This window comes from Dipodomys spectabilis, unplaced genomic scaffold, assembly GCF_019054845.1.
Source record: "Dipodomys spectabilis isolate Male_0828 unplaced genomic scaffold, ASM1905484v1 ptg000019l, whole genome shotgun sequence".
Lineage (NCBI taxonomy): Eukaryota > Metazoa > Chordata > Mammalia > Rodentia > Heteromyidae > Dipodomys > Dipodomys spectabilis.
Genome location: NW_024870696.1, coordinates 10,239,724 through 10,264,444, shown reverse-complemented (window position 1 = coordinate 10,264,444; position 24,721 = coordinate 10,239,724). Strand labels below are relative to the sequence as shown.

At 36.7% G+C, this 24,721-nt stretch overlaps 2 protein-coding genes across 2 annotated transcripts; both read left to right on the top strand.

The window, feature by feature from the left end:
• The first annotated feature begins 385 nt into the window (after positions 1-385).
• LOC122103977 (olfactory receptor 2L13-like) lies at positions 386-1,324 on the top strand. Its single transcript, XM_042674663.1, has one exon. It carries the CDS (start codon positions 386-388, stop codon positions 1,322-1,324), a length of 939 nt encoding a protein of 312 aa, XP_042530597.1.
• Positions 1,325-22,201: 20,877 nt separating this feature from the next.
• Positions 22,202-23,134, top strand: LOC122103887 (olfactory receptor 2L13-like). Its single transcript, XM_042674575.1, has one exon. The coding sequence runs from the start codon at positions 22,202-22,204 to the stop codon at positions 23,132-23,134; it is 933 nt and encodes a 310-aa protein (XP_042530509.1).
• Positions 23,135-24,721: the final 1,587 nt, after the last annotated feature.

Sequence of the window (24,721 nt, the reverse complement as noted above, 5' to 3'; positions counted from 1 at the left end):
CATATTTCTGCTTACTGTGTGTGATTACCTTCACTAGGGCTAGAGGTGAAAAAGGTGGGGGAGAGTAGTTTTGGAGAAGGGAGGGAAGGGATGGGAAGGGGAAACAAAGGAGGAGGCAACAATGCATGATAAGAAATGTACTCATTACCTTGCCCATGTAACTGTAACCCCTCTGTACAGTATTTTCACAATGAAAAACTTATTTTAAAAAGAATTATTCAGTTCTAATGTAAAATCAATTCAACCTAAGCTACAGTACTGATAGAGAAATATTTCGTTCTACAGAATCTCATAAGAGATTTGCTCTTTTGGTTTTTCTGATCAGGTTCATGCAAATTTGTGGTGACTGCTTTCATCTTTTAGGGAATATAAGGAAAACATTTCAATGGAGAAATGGAATCACACTTCAAGTGGCTTCATTCTGTTGGGGTTGTTGCCAACAAACCAAATAGGGCTCCTTCTCTTGTTCCTCATCATCCTTCTGTTCTCTTTTACTTTGTTTGGTAACTCAGGAATGATTTACCTCATATGTATGGATCCCCGGCTCCACACCCCCATGTACTTTCTCCTCAGCCAGCTTTCCCTCATGGACTTAATGTCTATCTCAACCATTGTCCCCAAGATGGCATTCAACTTCCTCTCTGGCCAAAAGAGCATCTCCTTCCTTGGATGTGGGGTGCAAAGCTTCCTCTTTGTGACTATGGCAACTGCAGAAGCTTTACTGCTGTTATCCATGGCCTATGATCGCCTGGTGGCCATCTGCCACCCCCTCCACTATCCCATCCGCATGAGTAAAAGGATGTGTTGGAAGATGATCATGGGATCGTGGATACTGGGCTCTCTCCACTCCTTGGCACACACAGCATATGCCCTTCATCTTCCTTACTGCAGATCTAGAGCCATCAACCATTTCCTCTGTGACATTGCAGTAATGGTACCTCTGGCCTGTATGGATACATGGATTTATGAATATATGATTTTTATGAGTACTTGCCTGTTCCTCCTCTTTCCTTTCCTTGGTATCACTGCTTCCTATGGACGTGTGCTTTATACAGTCTTTCATATGCGCTCACAAGAGGGAAGGAAAAAGGCCTACACCACATGTTCGACACATTTAACTGTGGTAACATTTTACTATGCACCTTTTTTCTTCACTTATTTTCAGCCTTCTCATCTTCGCTCTGCTACTGGGGATAAGATTCTGGCTGTGTTCTATACCATTCTCACCCCTATGCTCAACCCCATCATCTACAGCCTGAGGAATAAAGAAGTCCTGAGGGCTATCTCAAGAGTTCTTGGCATGTTCACTTCTATCAGAAAATAATAGTTCAATCTCATACTTTTTGTTCTTTTTATATTCTTTTTATTTGGAAAGACTCAGGAGTTGAAATCAGTGTCTTACACTGTCTATGATAATACAATATGGCTGAGTAATAAATACAGCCGTGCTTTTCAACTTTGTTCATGCTTTTTTAACTTTATTGTCTGGCTTCCTGTGTAACAATATACTTGAGCCATGAGATGACTATCACAGACATTCTACTGTTATTTTCTCTTGAATCTCAGGCAAGCTCTACTACATCAAGGTTCACAGTGTGTTATAGGACTATTTGGTAGGGCGAACCTGAATTTATGAACCGCTTTAATCTACCGCTCATGTAGCTTGGGATGAGAAATGCACAACACTGTGCTGAACTGGCCAAAAAACTCATCTTAAAAGATTTCTTTCCACCCAAGTAGATAGGATGAGCTACAGGACTATGCAGGTGAGCCACCAGTACCCACTTGCTACAGCTATTTATTGCCCATATGTGCGTTGAACAGGGCATTTTATAACAACACTAGTGAAAATGTACTGTGAGCAACATATCTATCTATTTATCTAGCTAGCTAGCTAGCTATCTGTATGTTTTTAAGTGTCAACTCTTTCCTGTCTTTTTCCGATTCTCCCTCATGCCCTCCCCCTGCAACAAGTTGTATAGTTCATTTTCAATATAGTTTCTTGTGAGTATCACCGCCACATTTGTTCACTACATACAAGACAAAAGTTTAGTGGGGCGCTGGTGGCTCATGGCTGTAATCCTAGCTACTCAGGAGGCTGATATCTGAGGATCACGGTTCAAAGATAACCCAGGCAGGTAAGTCCATGAGACTCTTATCTCCAATTAGCCATAAGAGAACCAAAGTAGTGCTGTAGCTGAAGAGGTAAAGCACTAGCCTTGAGCTGAAGAGCTGAGGGACAGTGCCCAGGCCCAGAGTTCAAGTCCCATGAATAAAATAAAGAAAGAAAGAAAGAAACAGAAAAAGAAAGAAAGAAAAGGAAAGAAAGAAAAGGACAAAAGGTGAAGAAATAATAATTGTGGCAAAGGAGAAAAAAAAGCAAAATAACAAAAAGGCTATTGTTTCCATTTCTTGGGGTTCATTTTGATAAACATCATTTATATGACCATGTGCACATAGCCACTGAGCCTTTGTGGTCCTCTGCTAAGAATATCCTCTTTTGTATTCACTTTGGGAATGTTTAATGTCCCATATAATTTACAATGTATGAGTATAATTTTGTCTTAAACTATTCAGTGTCTTTACTTAGGGATTTATAAGCACATTTAGTCATAACAAATGAGGGAAACCACGAAATGAATGTTTCTTTGGGTTTGGCTTACTCTGCTTAATATAATTTTTTAAAAGTCTTTCTATTTCCATACAAATGGTGCAATATCATTCTTTCTTTTCAAAAACTTTAGAAAGCAGTATGTGGAGGTTCCTGAAAAGTTTAAATATAGAGCTTCTCCATCACCCAAGAATTCCAATCCTGGGCATTTATCCAAAAGACTACAAAAAAAGGCCACATTAAAGCTAGTAGCACATCCAGGTTCACTGCGGCATTGTTTACCATATGGAATTAATGAATATTAATCCAGATGGCCCTCAGTGAATGAATAAATCAAGAAAATGTGATACATATATACACAATGTAATTCTAGTAACATATTTTAAATTTAAGTACTTTGTGAAATGACAAGTTCTTTATTTCTTGTGTATACCAATGGTATTAACACATCTATTTAATTCCAATCATTATAATTAATATAACATGAATTATATTTATGCTTGCTTATATATCATGAATTATATATTAGATAGTGTTTCTGTACACCAAAATATACATGGACGATCACTTCAACAAATGCAGAAAAACTAGATATCCAAATATAGAAAGCTAAAATTAGAAGTTCCATGTCCAGAAAATTAAAAACAGATAAAATATCCTAATGCAGCACTGGGAAAGTTAAAATTTCTAGAAGAAAATATATTTTAAAACTTATGGTGTAGTAAGATATAGATGGTATAAAATTAGAACTCAGTTTTTAAATGTTGATCTGTATTTGGGCTAAATATATTCAAGAACATAATCTTTTACAGAATTGAACAGAATCCAATAATCTTACCATATAATTGATCTTAAAGTCAAGGTAAAATAACATATGCCTTACAGTGTTTTAGAATTCTGAATTTTGTAGTATTACCTAATGTATTAAATCCATTTTAAATATTTTCACCTTGGTGTATTTTTTTGTCATAGATATACTGTAAGTATAAGAATTATAATTTGTGGAGGGGAAGGGAAAAAACAAATCATTTAAATAGGGATACAGATGGACCAATTGCAACAATGAGACGTACAAGTCATTATGTCAAAAACGAACTTTACAACTTTGGTAGGGGGGTGGGGAGGAGGATTGGGTAGGGGGTAGAGGAGAATGGGATGGGAAGGGGAAACAAAAGAGGAAGCTACAATGCTTGATAAGAAATGTACTCATTATCTTGCCCATGTAATTGTAACCCCTCTGTACAGTATTTTCACAATAAAAAATAAAAAAAGAATCATTTATACTTACAAAGTGAAATTAAAAATACATACGTATGAAATATAGTTATATGTATGTCTGCAAATAAATTTTATAATATGGGCATTTGTAAGTAATTATATGTGCATAGCTTATGAGAAAGGAAACAAACATATATCAAGCCACCTGTATGAAAACTCATAGTAATATTTTCCTACGTAGTCAAAATAGGAATACCATCAACTTTGGAATGAATAAATGAATGCATTTATATAAAAGATAATATAAAACAATAAGCTGACAAAGATATAGTAATACTGTTCCACAACTCAAATACTTATACCAAAAGGAGAAGGCAACAATGCTTGATAAGAAATGTACTCATTACCTTACCCATGTAATTGTAACCCTTCTGTATGGAATTTTCACAATTAAAAATAATAAAGCAACTAATGAAAGACCTGCAATAAATGTGAAAATTTAATTTGATCTTTATGACTTCAACTTATATTCAATAGGATTATCTATTGGTTTGAGGCATTTATTAATTTGGAAATGTATTTTAAAATGCCCAGAGGTTCCTTGTTTTACAATCAATGACAATTGTGTGGAAGGTGAGGTAAATGTTTTAAAAGCCCTTATGACTTTAGGTGCAATAGATTGAAATGGTTGTAAACCTTGAAATGGACAAAAGCATTGTGAGAAAGTCATGCAATAAAATACTATGGAAACAAAAATGAAAGATGATTTAAATATATCTTCAAAAGATAAAACTTAAAAGAATACCGATAGTATTGTATAAGCTATCAACATTAACCAATGGTGTGAAAATGATTTTAAAAGGTTAAAATTGAAACAAGAAAATATTGCTAGGATATATGATAGTAATTACAAATAGGCTAAAGAAAAATTTTATTTGGAAATTGTCTTGAAAGACACTTCTGGAAATAGTGACACTATTCTTTATCAGGTTACTAGCTTTCTGCTTATTTTCATGTTTTCACTGATGGGGATGGTACCCAGGGCCTCATGCATGCTAGACAAGTGTTCTATCACTGAGTTTCATCCCCAGCCTTCTTTTCCTTTAATTTGGTTTAATAAACACTTTTTAAATGGTGGTCTATTTGTGGGGGGACGGGGGTCCGGTCATGGGACCTGAACTCGGCCTGGGCACTGTCCCTCAGCTCTTCAGCTCAAGGCTAGTTCTCTACCACTTGAGCCACAGCGCCACTTCCAGCTTTTTTTTTTTTGCTTATGTGGTGCTGAGGAATCAAACCCAGGGCCTCATGAATGCAAGGCAAGCACTCTACCACTGAGCCACTTTCCCAGCCCCACTATTCTGTATCTTAAACTAGTAAGTGTTTACACATTGCTCAGTTTGTAATATTGCCTTCCATACTTTTCAACTGAAGATGCATTTAATGACTCATAGAGATGCTTGAAATTGCAGAAGTTCCCTATCCTCATATATACTAGTTTTTCATATATACATTATAATTAATGAAGTACAATTCAAGAATTTAGTAGATAAAGATACTGGCAATTGTAACATGCATTGTAGTACTGATTATTGTTTCTATTCTCATTAAGACAATAACATTCTTATTTTCTATTAAAAGAAGCATATTATAAATTTAAATATATACATTACAAACTAACTGCTTTAGAATTATTATTAAATAAAATACTTAGTAATTACCAAACCATCATTGGGATGTTCTTCTGATCACTAAGATATCTACTAAGTGACTAAGGTGGGGGGTAGTATATATGATGTGAAGTCAGTGGACGAAGGCACAATTAACATCCCAGTTGGACAGAGTGACCAGTGTAATGTTTTATCACATTACTTAGCTTATTATTTTTTTCATTTTCTTAGATCCAAGGAAGTTACTTAACAACACGATACCTTTCATGAAAATGACAAATTCATCATGCTAGTAGGAGGAGTATTGGGACTATCATCTTAAAATACAGCATTCTGTCAATTATGAAAATGGAAGGAACATAGAGAGTACTCTGCAAAGGACTTTACTTATTGTGATCTTTCCTTGTCTGTGTAAATTAGGGACTATGGGAAGAAAATAAAGAAGCTAACCCCCTCTCCCTTTTCTTCATTTTGCTTTTTTTTTTTTCCAATCAGTTGTAGGGCTTGAACTCTGGGCCTGAGCACTGTCCCTCAGCTCTTCAACTCAAGGCTAGTGCTCTACCACTTGAGCCACAGTGCCACTTCCGGTTTTCTGAGTGGTTTTTAATTGGAGATAAGAGTCTCACAGACTTTCCTGCCTGAGCTGGCTTTAAACCATGATCCTCAGATCTCTGCCTCCTGAGTAGCTAGGATTACATGCATAAGCCTCCAGTGCCAGGCTTTATTTTGCTTTTTGCTAGCTTTTTGCTGGTCACTGTTGAAATAGAGCCTTGTAAACTTTACTTCACAGGCTGGCTTTGAACTGTGATCTTGAAGATCTCAGACTCTTGAGTAGCTAGAATTTTAGATGTGAGCTATCAGTACTCAGCAAGGAAATTGCTTTTGTTAAATATGGTGCAATTTAAATTTTATGAATTCTTTATTTGGGGGGTCTTGCATTTATTATGTTTCAACAGCTGTTTACTGTCTGATAATTATGCTCATTGATAGGCAAAATACTGTTAATATGAACAGGCAAACAGGTTATTGACAATAAAGGAAAAGTTTAAATTAGTCTTAGAAGTGAATAAAAACAATGACCATAAAAACACAGATGCATAGGTTCCGGGAAGATGGCGGAGGAGAAGCTGGAATCTGAACAAGCTCTCGCATAGAAAGCAGTTTTAGAATTCCAGTGAACAGTCCTAAGCCAGAGAATCACACCAAGTGTGCCATCACAGAACAGAGAGTTAGTCAAGAGAGAGGAAGCCAAGACAAGGAGACACATCTGAGCGCCTGCCAGCAGCCGCCGTGGCGGCGGCAGGGTCGCAGCAGCGACCGCAGCCGCGGCCATACCTGAGCGCTCACACAGAGAATCCAGGACGAAGGAGCCAGACGCAGCGGGCGAGAGGATTCTACTCAACACCAGCAAGTACCGACAAAGAGCGGAAATCTTCATCCTGCAGTTTGCAGACCAGAGACAACCCAGGATCCAAGACTCGGCGTGAGTACAAGCCCGACTTCCTCACTCCTTCTCAGGGAGCAGAGGAGGGAAGGCCACCCCTCCCCCCCCAGCACTGGTGATCTCCATCTTGGATACCAACAAAGCTCGGAGGAGCTGCCAGCTCCAACTCAGGCCTTGGAATAAAACGAGTTATTTAGCAGGTCACAAGAACTTAATGGCGAAGTGACCTGCCAGACTCAGCTCCATCCAGGGAAAAGTCACCCAGCTCAGGCACCAGCCATTGGAGTGGCTTTCTTCACTGGGTAACCAGAGCCAGAGGCTGCCCCTCCCTCTAGCAGCCTCCACAATCAATTGAAAAACAGAAACCCTGAGAATGGCTCCAGGCTGGGCTCTGTGAGTTTTTCACAAAATAGTCCCAGGGAAAAGCTACTGTTTGTTGAAAGGCCTCAACTCTACCAGAACCTAGCTTCATCACCCCTCTTTTGTGATTCTCAAAGCAGATCACCCTCCCATTAAACTAATCTGGGAGGGGGATCTCAAAATCTTGGGTAAAGCAGAGCATTTTTCTGCCTGTTCGAACAAACTGACTTAAGAAACCAATCAAGCCACAGGACCTCAAGCTGACCAGAGACTCCAACCAGACTCTGGTTACAGACAAAAGGGAGATACAAGACTCTTCCCACCCCTCCCAAAAAAATTAAAAAAAAAAATCAAAGAACTTTTTTTTTCTTCTTTTCTTTTTTCTTTTTTTCTTTTTCTTTTTTTTTTTGGTACCTTATATATATATAAAAATTTTTTTTCCTTTTCTAAAACTTTTATTAATCTTTAATTTTTGTCTTTTTTGAAAAAATAATTGTTTTCCAGTAACTTTTTTTCCCCTCTTATAATTTTTATTTTAGGAATACGTGAATGTGCGTTTTCCTTTCTTTTCTTGTCTTCTTTCTCTTTTTCTTTCTTTCTTAATTATCTTTTTGTTTTTTGTCTAGCTCTACTGAACTTCTGATCTTTTTTTTTCTCCCTTTCTTATCCATTTCACCTTTCCCTCTCTTTTGTTCTTCTGTATGTGACTTAACTCTTGTCCTGCACATCCTCAGATAAACCCATAGTTAACTAGTAGACCCTATCCCCCATTGTGTACACACTTAGTCCACAAATTTATTACTCAATCCAAAACCTCTGAGACTTGAATTCCTTAATAGCAGTACTACCTCTTTATACCTATATAATATTTTAAGCATTTTTTTAAGTTTTCACATCTCTTCTATCTCCCTCCTGTTTTCTCAATATATTCACATTCCTCTCTAAATAGATAGTCTTTCAATCTCCATAACTATATTAATTTTTACGTTTCTGTTTTTTTTTCTGGTCTCTTTTCATTTCCCTTTCCCTTTCTTCTTTTTTTCTCTCTCTCTACTTGCATCCTACCCAACCTATTTCCCGCATTGAGATTAGGACATAGTTAACTCTCCCTGTGCCTCCCCACACCAATCTATTCCTATTTTTTACCCACATCTCTCCCTAACCCTAAAAATTTCTGGCTTTCTAAATTCTTCTCTGCGGTTCAAAGCCCATTAACATATAGTTGTTTGATGTTGAATAGATGTATCTGTTGAACTAGATTGTATCTGTAGACTATTGACTGTATAAATGCAAATGTTGGTTGATGGTTGCCTTTAGATAGTGTTCTAGCACAAAACAGGTGCTATTTTCATCTCAAATGGGCAGAGTAAGTGGGAAAAACACAAGAAAAATGGCAAATCCGGGTATCTCAATTCCCAATCTTGATAATCAGGGGTCAGATCAGATAATGAACAATCCAGAGGAGAGTTCCCAAATAGCTCTACAAACACTGGTGGCAAACATGATAAATGAGAAGTTTGACAACTTACAAAGGACTCTGTATGAGCGTGATAGGGAGAGAGAGGAAGCATCCCAAAAGTTTATACAGGAATATCATAAGCGTGAGGAAGCTACTCAAAAACTGATACAGGATTTGCGTGAACAACTTGAGAATACTCAAAGAGAAAGGGAGGAATGGCATGAGCAGGCTGAGAACACTCAAAGAGAACTGCAGGAATCCTACGAATGGGAGGAAAGAGAACTGCAGGAATCCCACAAACGGGAGGAAGCTAATCAAAGAGTAATTCAGGAATTGAGAGATCAGGTAGAGAATACACAAAGATCTCTAAAGGCATTCATGGAATCCATTAACAAAGAGGTGAAGGAAGTCAGGGAGACCACAAAGGGAATGCTGAATGGAAACCAACAGAAGTAATGGGAGCCCAAAGAAACCATAACCAATCAACTAAGTGATTTGAGAACAAACACTGAACACCAAATTAAGGAAGTAAAGAAATTCATACAAGACCTAAAACAGAGCTTCAACAAAGAACTTGAAGCCATCAAAGCTGACCAACTAGAAGGAAAAGAGATAAAAAACAAAGTAGAGAGTCTTGACAGCAGGTTAGACCATGCAGAAGATCGAATCTCAGGGATTGAAGACAGCCTAGATATTATAGAGAAAGAATATACAACCATCCAAGACAAGTCCAAGAAATATGATAGATCTATCCAACACCTGGAAGACACCATCAGAAGGCCTAATCTAAGGATAATGGGTGTAGAGGAGCACCTAGAAACAGAAGTTAATGGTCTAGGAAATTTGTTTAACAGGATCCTAGCAGAGAACTTCACAAACATACAAAAACATAGGCCTATTCAGATACAAGAAGCTTTTTGAACCTCAAACAGACCAGACCAGAATAGGACATCCCACCGTCACATTATAATCCACACAGGATCAACTCAGAACAAGGAAAAGATCCTTAAAGCTGTCAAGGAGAAAAGGGTAATCACCTATAAAGGGAAACCAATTAGAATCACCTCAGATTTCTCAGCAGAGACAATCAAAGCAAGAAGAGCCTGGAATGATGTATGCCATGCCCTAAAAACAAACAACTATCAACCAAGAATACTGTACCTAGCTACACTCTCCTTCATAACTGAAGGCCAAATAAAAACCTTCCATAGCAAAGAAAAATTGAAACAATACATCTCCACCAAACCAGCCCTACAAAAGATTCTTAAAGATGTCTTACACATAGAAAACCAACAAGACCGCAACAAAGGCCAAGAAACTGCACCCAAACTGAGAATCCAAGAACCATAGGAAGAACCCAGTTTTTGCAGCCCCCAAGAAGGAACTTCCAAATACCTCTCAGTCCTATCTCTTAACATTAATGGACTGAACTGTCCAATTAAGCGACATAGACTGTCTAGTTGGATTAAAAAACAAGACCCTTGTATCTGCTGCCTGCAGGAGTCACATCTTGCCCGTAAAAACAAACACATTTTCAATGTTAAAGGCTGGAACAAAATCTACCAAGCAAACGGCCCCCATAAACAGGCGGGGGTTGCAATCCTAATATCAGATAAAATAGACTTCAAATTAAAATTCATGAGAAGAGATAAAGAAGGTCGCTACATACTAATTAAAGGATCTCTCCTTCAGGAGGATATTACAATTCTAAATATCTATTCGCCAAACAATGGAGCACCCAAATTTATCAAAGAAACACTACTTTCCCTCAAATCCCATATAGATCCAAAGACATTAATTGTTGGGGATTTTAACACACCACTCTCCCCACTAGATAGATCAACTCGGCAAAAACTCAACAGAGAAACCGCAGATCTAAACAGCTGCATAGATCAACTAGACTTAACAGACATCTACCGAACATTTCACCCAGCAGCATCAGAATACACGTTTTTCTCAGCAGCACATGGAACGTTTTCTAAAATAGACCACATTTTAGGCCACAAAGCAAACTTGTCTAAATTCAGAAACATTGAAGTTATACCTTGCATTCTCTCTGACCACAAGGGAATAAAATTAGAACTCAACACCAAAAGCCACCAAAGAAAGTCCGGTATCACATGGAGGCTGAACAACACATTGCTGAATCATGAGTCGGTCATGGAAGAGATTAGAAAGGAAATTCAAATGTTCATGCTATTCAACAAAAATGAACACACAAAATACCAGCTCCTCTGGGACACAGCAAAGGCAGTACTCAGAGGCAAGTTTATAGCTCTGAGCTCCTACATCAACAAATTGGAGAGATCTGAAACTAGCAATTTAATGACACATCTAAATCTCCTTGAAAAAGAGCAGCAAGATAAACCCCAATCGAGTAGATGGAAAGAAATAATCAAAATTAAATCAGAATTAAATGAATTAGAATCCAAAAAAACTATAGAAAGAATCAACAAAACAAAGAGTTGGTTCTTCGAAAAACTTAACAAAATTGACAGACCCTTAGCAAATCTTATCAGAAAAAGAAGAGAACACACCCAAATTAATAAACTCAGAGATGAGAATGGAAACATCACCACAGAAACAACCAAGATTCAGAACATTATAAGGGAATACTTCTCAAAACTTTATGCTAATAAGTTTGAGAACTTGACAGAAATGGACCTTTTCCTAGCAAATATTGACATGCCAAAACTAAACCAAGATGAGTTAAACCAGCTTAACAGGCCCATATCAAGCATTGAAATAGAAACAGCAATAAGAGACCTCCCAGCTAAGAAAAGTCCAGGACCAGATGGTTTTACAGCGGAATTTTACAAGGCCTTCAAAGCAGAGCTCACACCAATACTCCTCCAACTCTTCAATGAAATTTAAAGAGAAAGCTCACTACCGAACACATTCTATGAAGCCATCATAACCCTCATCCCAAAACCAGGCAGGGACTCATCAAAGAAAGAGAACTATAGACCCATTTCTTTGATGAACATTGATGCAAAACTTCTCAACAAAATTTTGGCCAATCGACTTCAACAATTCATCCAAAAAATCATACACCACGATCAATCAGGATTCATTCCAGGGATGCAAAGCTGGTTCAATATACGCAAATCAATTAATATTATTCATCACATCAACAGGAGCAAGAATAAGAACCACATGGTTATCTCAATAGATGCAGAAAAAGCATTCGACAAGATCCAACACCCCTTTATGATGAAGGTTTTGGAAAAATTAGGAATCCATGGAACATTCCTCAATACAATAAAGGCTGTATATGACAAACCTACAGCCAGCATTATACTCAATGGTGAAAAACTAAAGCCATTTCCTCTTAACTCAGGAACAAGACAAGGATGCCCACTCTCTCCACTTCTCTTCAATCTAGTATTAGAATGCCTAGCTACAGCAATAAGACAAGATGCAGACATAAAGGGGATCCAAATAGGGAAAGAAGAAATAAAACTCTCCCTCTTTGCAGATGACATGATCTTGTATTTAAAGAATCCCATAGACTCCACTCCCAAATTACTCGAGCTGATTCAAAACTTTGGCAAAGTAGCAGGTTATAAAATTAACCCCCAAAAATCAATGGCTTTTCTGTATGCCAACAATGAGAAAAGTGTGGCTGAAATTAGGAAAGCAACTCCATTTGTAATAGCCCCACAAAAAATAAAATACCTAGGAATTAACTAAAGAAGTGAAAGACCTCTATGATGAAAACTTTAAAATCTTAAAAAAGGAAATCAACACAGAAATAAAAAAATGGCAAAGCCTCCCATGCTCCTGGATTGGAAAGATTAACATCGTGAAAATGGCAATACTTCCCAAGGCTATCTACAAATTCAACGCAATACCTTTCAAAATTCCAACCTCATTCTTCAAGGAAATAGAAGAGGCAATCCAAAAATTCATATGGAACAATAAAAGACCCCGAATAACAAAAACACTCCTCAATGGAAAGAACACGGCTGGAGGAATATCAATACCAAACTTCAAACTCTACTATAAAGCCATAGTAATCAAAACAGCTTGGTATTGGCATAAGAACAGACCTCAGGACCAATGGAATAGAATTGAAAACCCAGAAATGAACCTACAGACCTATAGCCATCTAATCTTCGATAAGGGAGCTAAAACAATAGAATGGAAGAAAGACAACCTCTTCAGTAAATGGTGCTGGCAAAATTGGTTAACTACATGTAGAAAACTTAAGCTAGATCCTTATATATCACCCTGCACCAGAATCAACTCCAAATGGATCAAAGACCTTGAACTCAAAGCAGACACTCTGAAAACATTATAGGATGGAATAGGAGAAACCCTAGGTCTCCTTGGCTCAGGCCGAAATTTTCTGAATAGAGACCCAGAAACTCAACAAATCAAAGAAAGGTTGGACAAATGGGATTGCATAAAGTTGCAGAGCTTCTGCAGGGCAAATGACATAGCTAGCAAGATCAATAGAAAGCCCACGGATTGGGAGAAGATCTTTACTAGCCATACAATGGACAAGGGTCTCATATCTAAAATATACTTGGAACTCAAAAAATTAAACCCCCCAACAACAAATCCTCAAAGAAACAACTGCCCAATAAATAAGTGGGCGAAAGACTTAAAGAGAAACTTCTCTGAAGAAGAAAGAAGGATGGCCAATAGACACATGAAGAAATGTTCAACATCCCTAGCCATAAAAGAAATGCAAATCAAAACAACATTGAGATATCACCTCACTCCAGTTAGAACGGCAAAAATCAAGAACTCTAACAACAACAGATGCTGGAGGGGATGTGGACAGAAAGGAACCTTACTTCATTGTTGGTGGGAATGTAAACTTGTTCAACCACTTTGGAAAGCAGTATGGAGGTTCCTCAAAAGACTTCATATAGAACTCCCCTATGACCCAGCAATCCCACTTTTCGGCGTTTACCCAAATGTTTACAAACAAGACCACACTAAAGCTACCAGCACAACTATGTTTATTGCAGCATTATTTACCATAGCTAAGATATGGAACCAACCAAGATGCCCCTCAGTAGATGAATGGATCAAGAAAATGTGGTATATATACACAATGGAATTCTATGCCTCCATCAGAAAGAATGACATTGCCCCATTTGTTAGGAAATGGAAAGGCTTGGAAAAAATTATATTAAGTGAAGTAAGCCAGGCCCAAAGAAACATAGGTCCCATGGTTTCCCTCATTTGCAATATATAGTATATGTATGAGTCAAGCAGAAAAGGTCAGATAATGTGATGTCAGGAAAATGAATCCTTAGATGTGTATTTTATTGTTTTTTTCTTTCATGCATGTGTTTCTAATGCATTTATAAGATTATCTCTTTGTTGCTTTGTATATCCCTCCCCCACAGTATAAACCCCTGCTTTCACTATATTTGATGTCAGTATAACTTGTGGAGGAGATGGGGAAAAACCAGTTGTTTAAGGATACAGGTGGACCTGTTGCAACAATGAGAAGTACAACTAGCTTTACAACGTCAGTGCGGGGGGGGGGGGGGGGCGGGGAGGGGGGAAGGAGTAGGATTGGGATTGGGGAGGAGGGGGGAGGCTGGGAAGGGATATGAAGTGTAAACAAAGGAGGAGGCTGCAATGCTTGGTAAGAAATGTACGCATTGTCCTGCCCACGTAATTGTAACTCCTCTGTACAGTATGTTCACAAATAAAATTAAATTAAATTAAAAAAAAAGAGCAATTTCAGAAGTACAAAAAAAAAAAACATAGATGCATTTGAACCATACACCTACTTGAAATGTACTTATTGTTGTTGCACATTCCATAAGTAACCATATATATGAAAAATTATTCAAATTCTGTTGCTTCAAGTTCTATCAGATTTTTGCCAAGTTATAGAGGGTCCTTGTGTAACATGCAAAAGAATCTGGGTTTTGCACCTGGGCTTTCAAAATGTATATGCATATGTGTATACAGACACATGTTTACATCAACGTTCAATTAGACAAGAAACAAAAATGTATAGAGTTAATGTTGATTTAAATAAATAAAAGTCCTAAGTGAAGCTATGTATTAAGTGGGAGGTGCTAGATTTGAGCTAAAATACTGAAGTACAATGCCTAGGCATGAAGTTCAAGCTGTGTACTGGCACATTTGCACACACACACACACACACACACAGAGGCCACATATACAAGACAAATGAACTATTTTACATCCTAGAAACTTTCTTACAAACCCTGGAATGTTTTCTGAAAGTAAAATATTTTTTGATCTATCACATAAATGATTAATAATCTCAATATATACATATTTGAATGAATTGAGATTCAATCCATATTCAATCTATATCCGTTCAATCTATTTTTAGCCCAAGTACAGATAGTTGTCACATTTTCTTTCTGAATAATGCTACGTCAGAAGCTCACTTTTGTTTACCATTAGTTAAATTGGACATTAACCAAATTATTCATGGATAAAAATGTAATCCTACAAAAAATTGGCTTAAAGTCTGAGTCGACTTTTTTTTCCCAAAGAAGTCACTCTTGTGAGAGGACGGTAGTATTATGAAGGAAATTGTTCTGTTATGAAGGAAATTTCTTTTCTGAGTAAAATGCACATGGCTAAAACCATGACCTATCATCTCACTCTAGATAGAATGAACTGTATCAAACACACACACACACACACACACACACTAAAAAAAAAATAAGAAAGAGCACTTTCTGGACAGAATGCAGAAAGTATTATTTATGATGTTATGTTGGTAATGAAAATTAGTACAGAAATTATGGAAAACAATATTGACCTTCCAGAGAAAATGAAAAAAATAGAATTATCATTTATTAGTTTGAGTTATCCATCTATTAGGTACATATCAATGAAGAAGTGAACTCTTCACATCACTGAGATTATGACTTCTACAAGATATTTATTTTAAGAACTAAGACAATGAATCAAAGAAGGTGTCTACTATCAAAGGAACACATAAAGAGCAAATGAGCTTGTGAGGTCAATCGGGCTGTGACATCTGTCTCCTCGTTCATGGCCAGGGTTGATTTGGTTGATCTGGCTGGATGGGCGGGTTTTCCCCTTCCTCCCTCACCTCTCCAAGTGTGGCCATCTAGAAGCTCCTTTCTGGGTCAAAGCGGACAACCATCCCTGTTAGAGGAGGATCAGTCTTAGGCCATATATGAGGGTATATGAGTAGCTGAGCTAATCTGTTAGAACCTCCCAACAAGCTCTCAAGAGCATATGATATTCACACTAGGATATTAATCAGCTATAAAAAGAATAAAACTCAGCTGGAAACTGGTGGCTCAGGCTAATGTAATCCAAGCTACTCAGGAAGTTGAGATCTGAGGATTGCAATTCAAAGTCAGCACAGGCAGGAAACTGAGAGACTCTTATCTCCACTTAGGCATGTGTGCGTGTGCGTGCACGTGCACGCACACACACACACACATACACACACAGAGTGAGCATGAAGCTGTGTCTCAAGTGGTAAAGTGCTAGACTTGGACAAAAAAGCTTAGAAGGAGCACCCAGGCCCTGAGTTCAAGCCCCAGGACAGGCACACACAGAAGACAAAGACACACACACACACACACACACACACACACCACCACCACCACCACCACCACCACCACCACCACACACCAGAAAAGAAAAATATATAAATTCTATCATTTTGTAACAAAATACAAAGGACTAACAATCACTATGTAAAGTAAAATAAGCTAGAAGTTGGAAGACAGATTTGATAGATCTTCATGCACTTAAGAAACTAACATACTAATCCAGAGGAGAATGGAATGTTGACTAGATATTGAGAAAAATTTAAAGCTTTGCAACATATATAATTAACAAACCATTGAGGAAATAGAAGTGATTGTCAACCCTATATGATAATTACATAGTGCATAAATGGGTTAGATAATTATGCTACCACATAACGAAGTGCAAATACTCTAGGACAGCGCCATTAGTAATAATGATGATAATAGCAAGAATAAATTCCTACAGTCTTGTTCAGATCAAGTTCATGTTTATTAGCTCATACACTGATACTTCCCAAGCCATCACAACCACTTTGTAAAGGACAGAGGGAGTAAGTATGTAGATGGATGGTATAGGAAGACGGTGAATGCTGGAAAGAATAAATACCTTCACCAGATAACTGCAGACCTTATGGAATTCCTTAAAACCAAATGATACTAAGAGCAAATTAGTTTCAGCATATTCCAAATTGTGACCATTTATACATGCCTATTGTACAATACCTTCAGTAATCATCTCAAATTCTCCCAACTAAATATCTATACTGTATTTCACTTAACCATCTCTCCCTGTCCTCAGATTGCTAAAATGACCATTACACTCTCTTAAAAAGTATCTGAACTGTTTAATTTCTCTGTACAACAGAGAATTTTTCAAGGTAAATTTCATGAACAAAAAAATAAACAAACAGAATTATAGATAAATATGAGCATTAGAAGCATATATTTATACTTATCTGTCTTCAATTTTAAAGCAATCCATCTCACTAGGCAAGATTTATGCTTCATCATATTAGCCATTAATATTGGTTACATATCATATTAGTCATCATACTCTCATTAAATAATATTATCTCACCTTTCTCTGTTGTAACAGATCCAGGTACAAAATAATTATGCAAAATAAAGTTAAATGTTCACTCTTTGGATTACAAATGTGTGAATTGAATGGGATCATAAGAGATCCTAAATTGTACTAATTCCTGAATCTATGTGACCATTTGACATACATATGCTCCCATTTAGTTCCCAAAGTGTCCTAACAAATCAGTCCATAAGTAAAGCTTTGGAATACAAAAAGTATACCCTATGAAATTTGTCCATTTGATTACTAAGTAGTGAATCTGACCAACTATTTTGATGCTTTTCTTGAGGTCCAAATACTATTTTTTTATCACAACACATTCTTGTTTTTGACAAAAAAAAATATAACCGATACCTGGATTAATATATCCCTAGATTCATTACCTACCTCCTGCATAAATTGAGTGACATATTTTGTCATAAGAATATTATAGTTATGATAACCAATAATTGTAAAATAAATGGTTCCTGACACTAGTTTTTCCTCAATTTATCAGGCACTTAGAAGTGTTTCCTTTGTCTCCTGCACTGTTAGATATATAATGCAGATGTGAGGGGATTGTAACAACTATGGCTTAAAAGTGATTCTCTGATCATGTTCTGGGATCGTGAGATCAATTCCTGCTTAGAATAACTCCAAATAGTAAAAGATGCAGGAAAGCTGAAACTTGTTTGGTTAATTTTCTCAATGTCCACTACTCCTGAGCTGCTATTCAGATCATCAAACTTAAGTGAAATGATGGAGAGTTTTGTCTCTGTGGTCATGAACACTGGGGATCAATTAGAGAGGAAAATGAGGAACATTTAAGGCTGCATCACAGAAGACTTTGCAAATAAAATTGAGGAATTTGTTTTCTGTGATCTATCAGTAGATCATGAAGCCTTGAAATGTGAAATATTTTTCTGTATTTTTAAATTTTTGCTGAATAAATGAATGATAAAGATGCTTTAACAAAGAAATGCTGAAAATATTTAGAGAGGGACAGTAAAGTTATTTTCTTACTTTAACATGATATTGACTGGTGGTGTTACTAGTGATTATTGCCTGTCACCTTCCATTCTTGTGAATTTCTTTTTAAGGAAGTTGTCAGATAAAGAAAAATAAATAGAAGGAAGTTTGGTTTTGGTGTAATTTGTTGATCAGTGCCATGACCTTATTGCAGCCTTGGAAGATGATGTGAGCAAAGCCTGGTGTTGAAACCTCTTTAAATATTTCAACAGATTGTCAGCAGGAAATGATGCCATCATCAAGCTACTTCCTCACTTAAATTTTAAGCTCAAAAACATTGGCAGAGGTGAGTCTACATGAAATTATTGGTCTGGGTTAGTTGTGTTAGGTTCTACTAAGCAAAATATTTAGGAGTTTTAATTTTTATGATGAACCCACTTCTGAAGGAGAAAGAACATTCAATTTCCCAACAAATTAGAAAAGCCAAAAGTGAACTTATAATGTAATTCATATATAGAGAACCTATTAGAATTCTACAGGTGCTTTTTTTGATGTCTAACTAATTAACTCATTGAATTTCTCTCTGTGATTTCTCAATGGCTAAGTTATAGATGGGAAAAGGATACTTCCCAGGCTGGTCAAACCATATCCTCAAATCCAACACTCCTGAGTGGCTAGGATTACAGGTGTGAGCCACTGCTACTCAGCTCTTTTATCAGTTTTATATAATTAATTTGGACTATAGATTTCAGAATTTGTAGATTGGGGTTACAGATTGCACTGCATTTACATATAATGCACAACCGTGTTCACTGTTCACTGTTGTACTAGTCATCTTAGCCAAGATATTGAAAGAGACCTTTGATGTTCAAATGAATCAAAAATCATGACACACACACACACACAAATACACACACAGTGGACTTTTACTCATCCACTGGAAAGAATGATTTATCATTTACAAAGAAAACTGAATGGACTTGGAAAAAAATTGTATTAAGTGAAGTAAGTCAGGAACCAGAGAAACAAATCACATATTTTCTCTCATATGTGAAAACATAATAGAGTTTGATAGTGTTGAAAACCCACTAATCCAAGGTAATCCAAAATAACCCCCAATGACAGGCCATAGTATCAAGTGTTCTTTGATAATTTTTTATTATCTGTAAGTAGTTTTACAAAGGAGATGGCTTTTAAACAACTCAGTAAATGAATACAATACATCTTGGTCACAGTCACTACCTACAACATCCTCACTCCGTCCATTTTTATTAATTTTATTTTCTTAATTTTGTGGTATATATAATGAATTGTTGACAAGATTCTCTTCCCCTCTTCCTTTTCATTAGTCTACCCTCTGTTCCCTTGGCACTACCCTTCCTCTTGCAAGTACCCATTTTCTGATGCTTATTTTGTTGGTCTTCAACCTAGTCCTTCTAAAGAATTATATTTCAGCTCTCCATAGAGTCTATTATATTTCATTTAATTCATCTGTAACCACTGCATACCACCCAGAGTGTTTATTTATAGATTTATAGGCACACTCTAGCTACCACAAATGAGGGAAACCATGCAATCTTAGTTTCTCTGCATCTGGCTTATTTCACCTCATATAATCTCCCCTAAGTCTTCCCATTTCCTTATGGATAGTACAAATCAAAGAAAGTCTTGATAAATGGGATCTAAGCAAACTGAAAAAGATTCTACATATCAAAGGACATAGCTAATAAGCTAAAAAGAAATCTTACACAATGGGGTCATTTTTACCAGCTATACTTCAGAGAAGTCACTAATATCCAGCATATACTTAGAGCTCAAAAACTTAAACCCCCAAAGAAACACAACCCAATTTATGAATGAGTTAAAGACGTAAAGACAGACTTCTCAGGAAAAGAAGTGAAAATGACCAATAGAAGAAAAAATGCTTGACATCTCTGGTCATAAAGGAAATACAAATCAAAACAACACAGATGCTACCTCACCCCAGTTAGAATGCCATTATTAAGGAAACAAACAATAACAAATGCTCGTAAGGATACAACCAAAGGGGAACTCTAATACACTGTGGTGGAAATATAAACTTTTCAACCTCTCTATAAAGTAGTACGGGGGTTTCACTAAATAAATAAATAGATAGATAAATAAACATAGAACTACCCTATGCAATTCCACACCTGGAACTTACCAAAAAGATTACAAGCCAGGATATAGTAAGGTCACCAGTACAACCATATTCGTCGCAAAACTATTTACTTACAGCCAAGTTACGGAATCAGCCCAGATGCCCCTCAATGGAGGAATGGATCAAGAAAATGTGGTAAATGCACATAATTTAATTTTATTATTATGAAAAATGATTGTAGCAATTGCCAGGTGTTCTTTTAGCTGAAGAGCGCATGCATATAAAGCAGGGAATCTCAAACTGAAATATGGGAATGTGGCTACCCATTATTAGAAATATAAAAGCTCATAAATCACTCAGGTTTGGAAGATTAAATGAAGGAATTGATGTATAGGGTAGTGATGAAGTAGAAGGAGAGATTTAAAATTTCCAATGCAAAATATGAGCAAGGAATAACAAAATAGCTAAAATGAAATTTTGTCACTTTCCTTCTTTTTCTTTACTCTAAATGATAACAACTTATTGTTCTCATTTCACTAATGTGACATACCTAAAGAGCATAAGTACAAATATTAATCAGCCAGAAGTCAAGAATATGCTAGTACCTTACTTTCCTTCTAGTCTAACAGCCTTAAAAATGCTTCATGTTCCTCCCTACCACATAGGAACAGCAAACTTCAGAGAAAAAGATGAAATAGCATCCCATCGCATTCATGTGTGCTCTATCCAGGTCCATGGTTTGGATCCAGGCATGATAGTGTGTTAAGAATGCTAGATAAGAATATTGAATCAAATGAGGTCCAGACAAATGTGAAGGACTGCCCAAGTAAAATAAAATGTGGCATATTGAAGTTAGGAAACATATTTTAGCAGACACAGACTCAAAATTTGAAATTGGCCTTAACTTTTATTTTCAGATATATAAATGGTGTATCAAAGAAATTCTCAGTGTCAGGAAAATGACATTAATGCTTAAACTTTTGTAATTTGTGTTTTTGAAGTATTCTAATAATTGAAGTAATGTGAAGAAAAGTGCACATCATTAGAAAGACTCTTGTTTTCTACAGCAAGAATATGGGAGTGTCTATATATTTGCATATGGTATAATCACCACATGCATTTTAAATTTAAATTATAACAGTAACATACTCATTACCTAACTTATGAAATGGTAACTCCTCTGTACAACACCTTAATAATAACAATAAAATCATATTTCCAAAAAGAATTTCCTAATTTTAATAAAAGAAAGAAGCTATTAGACTTTTATATGACATCAAATAGCACCAGTTGTAAGTAAATACGCTGAACAAGAATGTAAAACCCTGTGTGTTCAAGCCCCAGTTCTAGAACATATGTGAATAAATAAATAAATAAATAGATTGACGCTGTGAAATTTAGGAAAGTTGCCCCCATCAGTTTATATTTGTTATTAAGACTGATAAGGGCCAGGTTTCCTGAATTCCTTAGTAAGTAAAGTCTTATCTTACATATTCATATTTTCTGCCCATGATTTTATATTTTACAACCAGAAACATATCTCAGACATGCTGGAATAATACCAGGCAAAAGCAGCAAAAAAAAAAAAAAAATACAATCCATATATTGTCAATGCATGAAAGCTAACACGTGACCAAAAGAAAATAATTCATTCTGATGAAGCCTTAACAAACACAATTCCTTTTTGTTCTTTTCAGATTTATTGATGATTTGTGAAGTTTGTTTACATGTTTCTTTCAAGGAAGTAATGGATTATATCTTCATGGAGACATGGAATCAAACTTCAAGTGACTTTATTCTGTTGGGGTTATTGTCACCAAATCAAACTGGACTAATTCTTATGCTCCTGATCATCTTTGTGTTCTTTGTTGCCTTATTTGGTAACTCAGCCATGATCCACCTGATACGTGTGGATCCCCGGCTCCACACCCCCATGTACTTTCTCCTCAGCCAGCTTTCTCTCATGGACCTGATATCCATCTCAACCACTGTTCCCAAAATGGCGTTCAACTTCCTCTTTGGACAGAAGACTATCTCCTTCCTCGGATGTGGGGTGCAAATCTTCTTCTTTGCGACCATGGCATGTTCTGAAGGATTGCTGCTGGCCTCCATGGCCTATGACCGGTTTGTGGCCATCTGCCACCCCCTCCACTACCCCATCCGCATGAGTAAAATTACGTGCCTGAAGATGATCGTAGGATCTTGGATACTCGGCTCTATCAACTCGGTGACACACACAGTCTATGCTTTGCACATTCCTTACTGTAGGTCTAGGGCCATTAATCATTTCCTGTGTGATATCCCAGCCATGTTACCACTGGCTTGTATGGACACTTGGGTCTATGAGTACGTAATTTTTGTGAGTACCTGCCTATTTCTCCTCTTTCCTTTCCTCGGGATCACTGCTTCCTATGGTCGGGTACTTTTTGCTGTCTCCCATATGCGCTCAGTAGAGGGAAGAAAGAAAGCTTTCGCCACCTGTTCAACACATTTAACTGTGGTGACATTTTATTATGCACCTTTTTTCTACACTTATTTTCAGCCTTCTAATGTCCGCTCCCCCACAGGAGATAAGATCCTGGCTGTCTTCTACACCATCCTCACTCCCATGCTCAACCCCATTATCTACAGCCTGAGGAACAAGGAAGTCCTAGGGGCAATGGAAAGAGTGTTTGGGGTGTTGAAGAAAAATTGATCGTTCTGTCCCAGTTCCTCCTTATTTCCCGTCTTCATGATGACTTTAGCACTAGCAAACTCTGCTTCTTCATGGAAATATATTATGGGCAATATATGTATCAAGAATTTTTAGTCATGCATTTGAAAGTAAAAGTAAATACTATAGGAATTGTTGGATGATATATCTCCTATGTATTTATATACTTAATTAAATCATTACAAGCAATATTAGAATTAACATTAGTAACATGTTGACAATACACCATATTATACATATAGTAATATACATATATAATTAGTAAACATATTGCTGTGAGTGTGGCAAAATTTTTGATGATATCGAAATAATTTCTCATTAATCGACATCAAATTCTTACTGTACTTATATACACTTCTTTCATTATATCACAGACTTGCATACATTGCATAAATTATGTAAATCATAGATTGGATTGCATATATCTTATATCTCTAATATTTGCAAAGAATCAGTTTACCTTGAAAAACCACATTAAGATTTAGCTTAGGATTTTTGGAATGACTATTTTCAAAATAATAATGTATGTCAAAGGATAGTGTGGCTAGGGAAAAAGAGAAACACATACTGTAGCTGCAAGTATACAACATTGAAAATCCACCTCACACCAGTTAGAATGGCTATAATCAAGAACTCTAATAACAACAGATGCTGGAGGGGATGTGGACAGAAGGGAACCTTACTGCATTGTTGGTGGGAGTGTAAACTTGTTCAATCACTTTGGAAACCAGTATGGAAGTTCCTCAATAGACTTCATATAGAGCTCCTCTTTTGGGCATTTACCAGAACAAGACCATACTAAAGCTACCAGCACAACTATGTTTATTGCAGCATTATTTACCATAGCTAACATATGGAATCAACCTAGATTCCCCTCTGTAGATGAATGGATCAAGAAAATGTGAGATATCTCTATCTATCTATCTATCTATCTATCTATCTATCTATCTATCTATCTATCTATCTATCTGTCTGTCTGTCTGTCTGTCTGTCTGTCCGTCCGTCTGTCTGTCTGTCTGTCTGTCTGTCTATCTATCTATCTATCTATCTATCTATCTATAGATAGATACACACACACATACACACACACACATGGAATTCTATGGCTCCATCAGAAAGAATGTCATCGCCCCATTTGTTAGGAAATGGAAAGACTTGGAAAAAATTATACTAAGTGAAGTAAACCAGGCCCAACGAAACAGGTCCTATGATTGCCCTTACTTGCAATAACTAGTATATGTCTGGGATAAGCAGAAAAGGTCAAAGCTATGTACATATGACCATATAAGATGATATTAAGTGAAATGAACCCCAATATAGGGACACGAGTGGTTTTTTTTCTTTCTTGCTATTGTTTCTAACGTATTTATAAGGTACCATGTGATTTTTTTTGTTACTTTGCATGTTCCTCCCCCATGGTATAACCCCTGTTTTCACCATATTTGATGTTGGTGTAATTTGGGGGGCAGAAGGAAAAAAAACAAAATGTGTAAATAGTGATATAGGTTGCCCCATTGTAACAATAAGATGTACAAGACACTGTTGAACAATGAACTTTACAATTTAGGG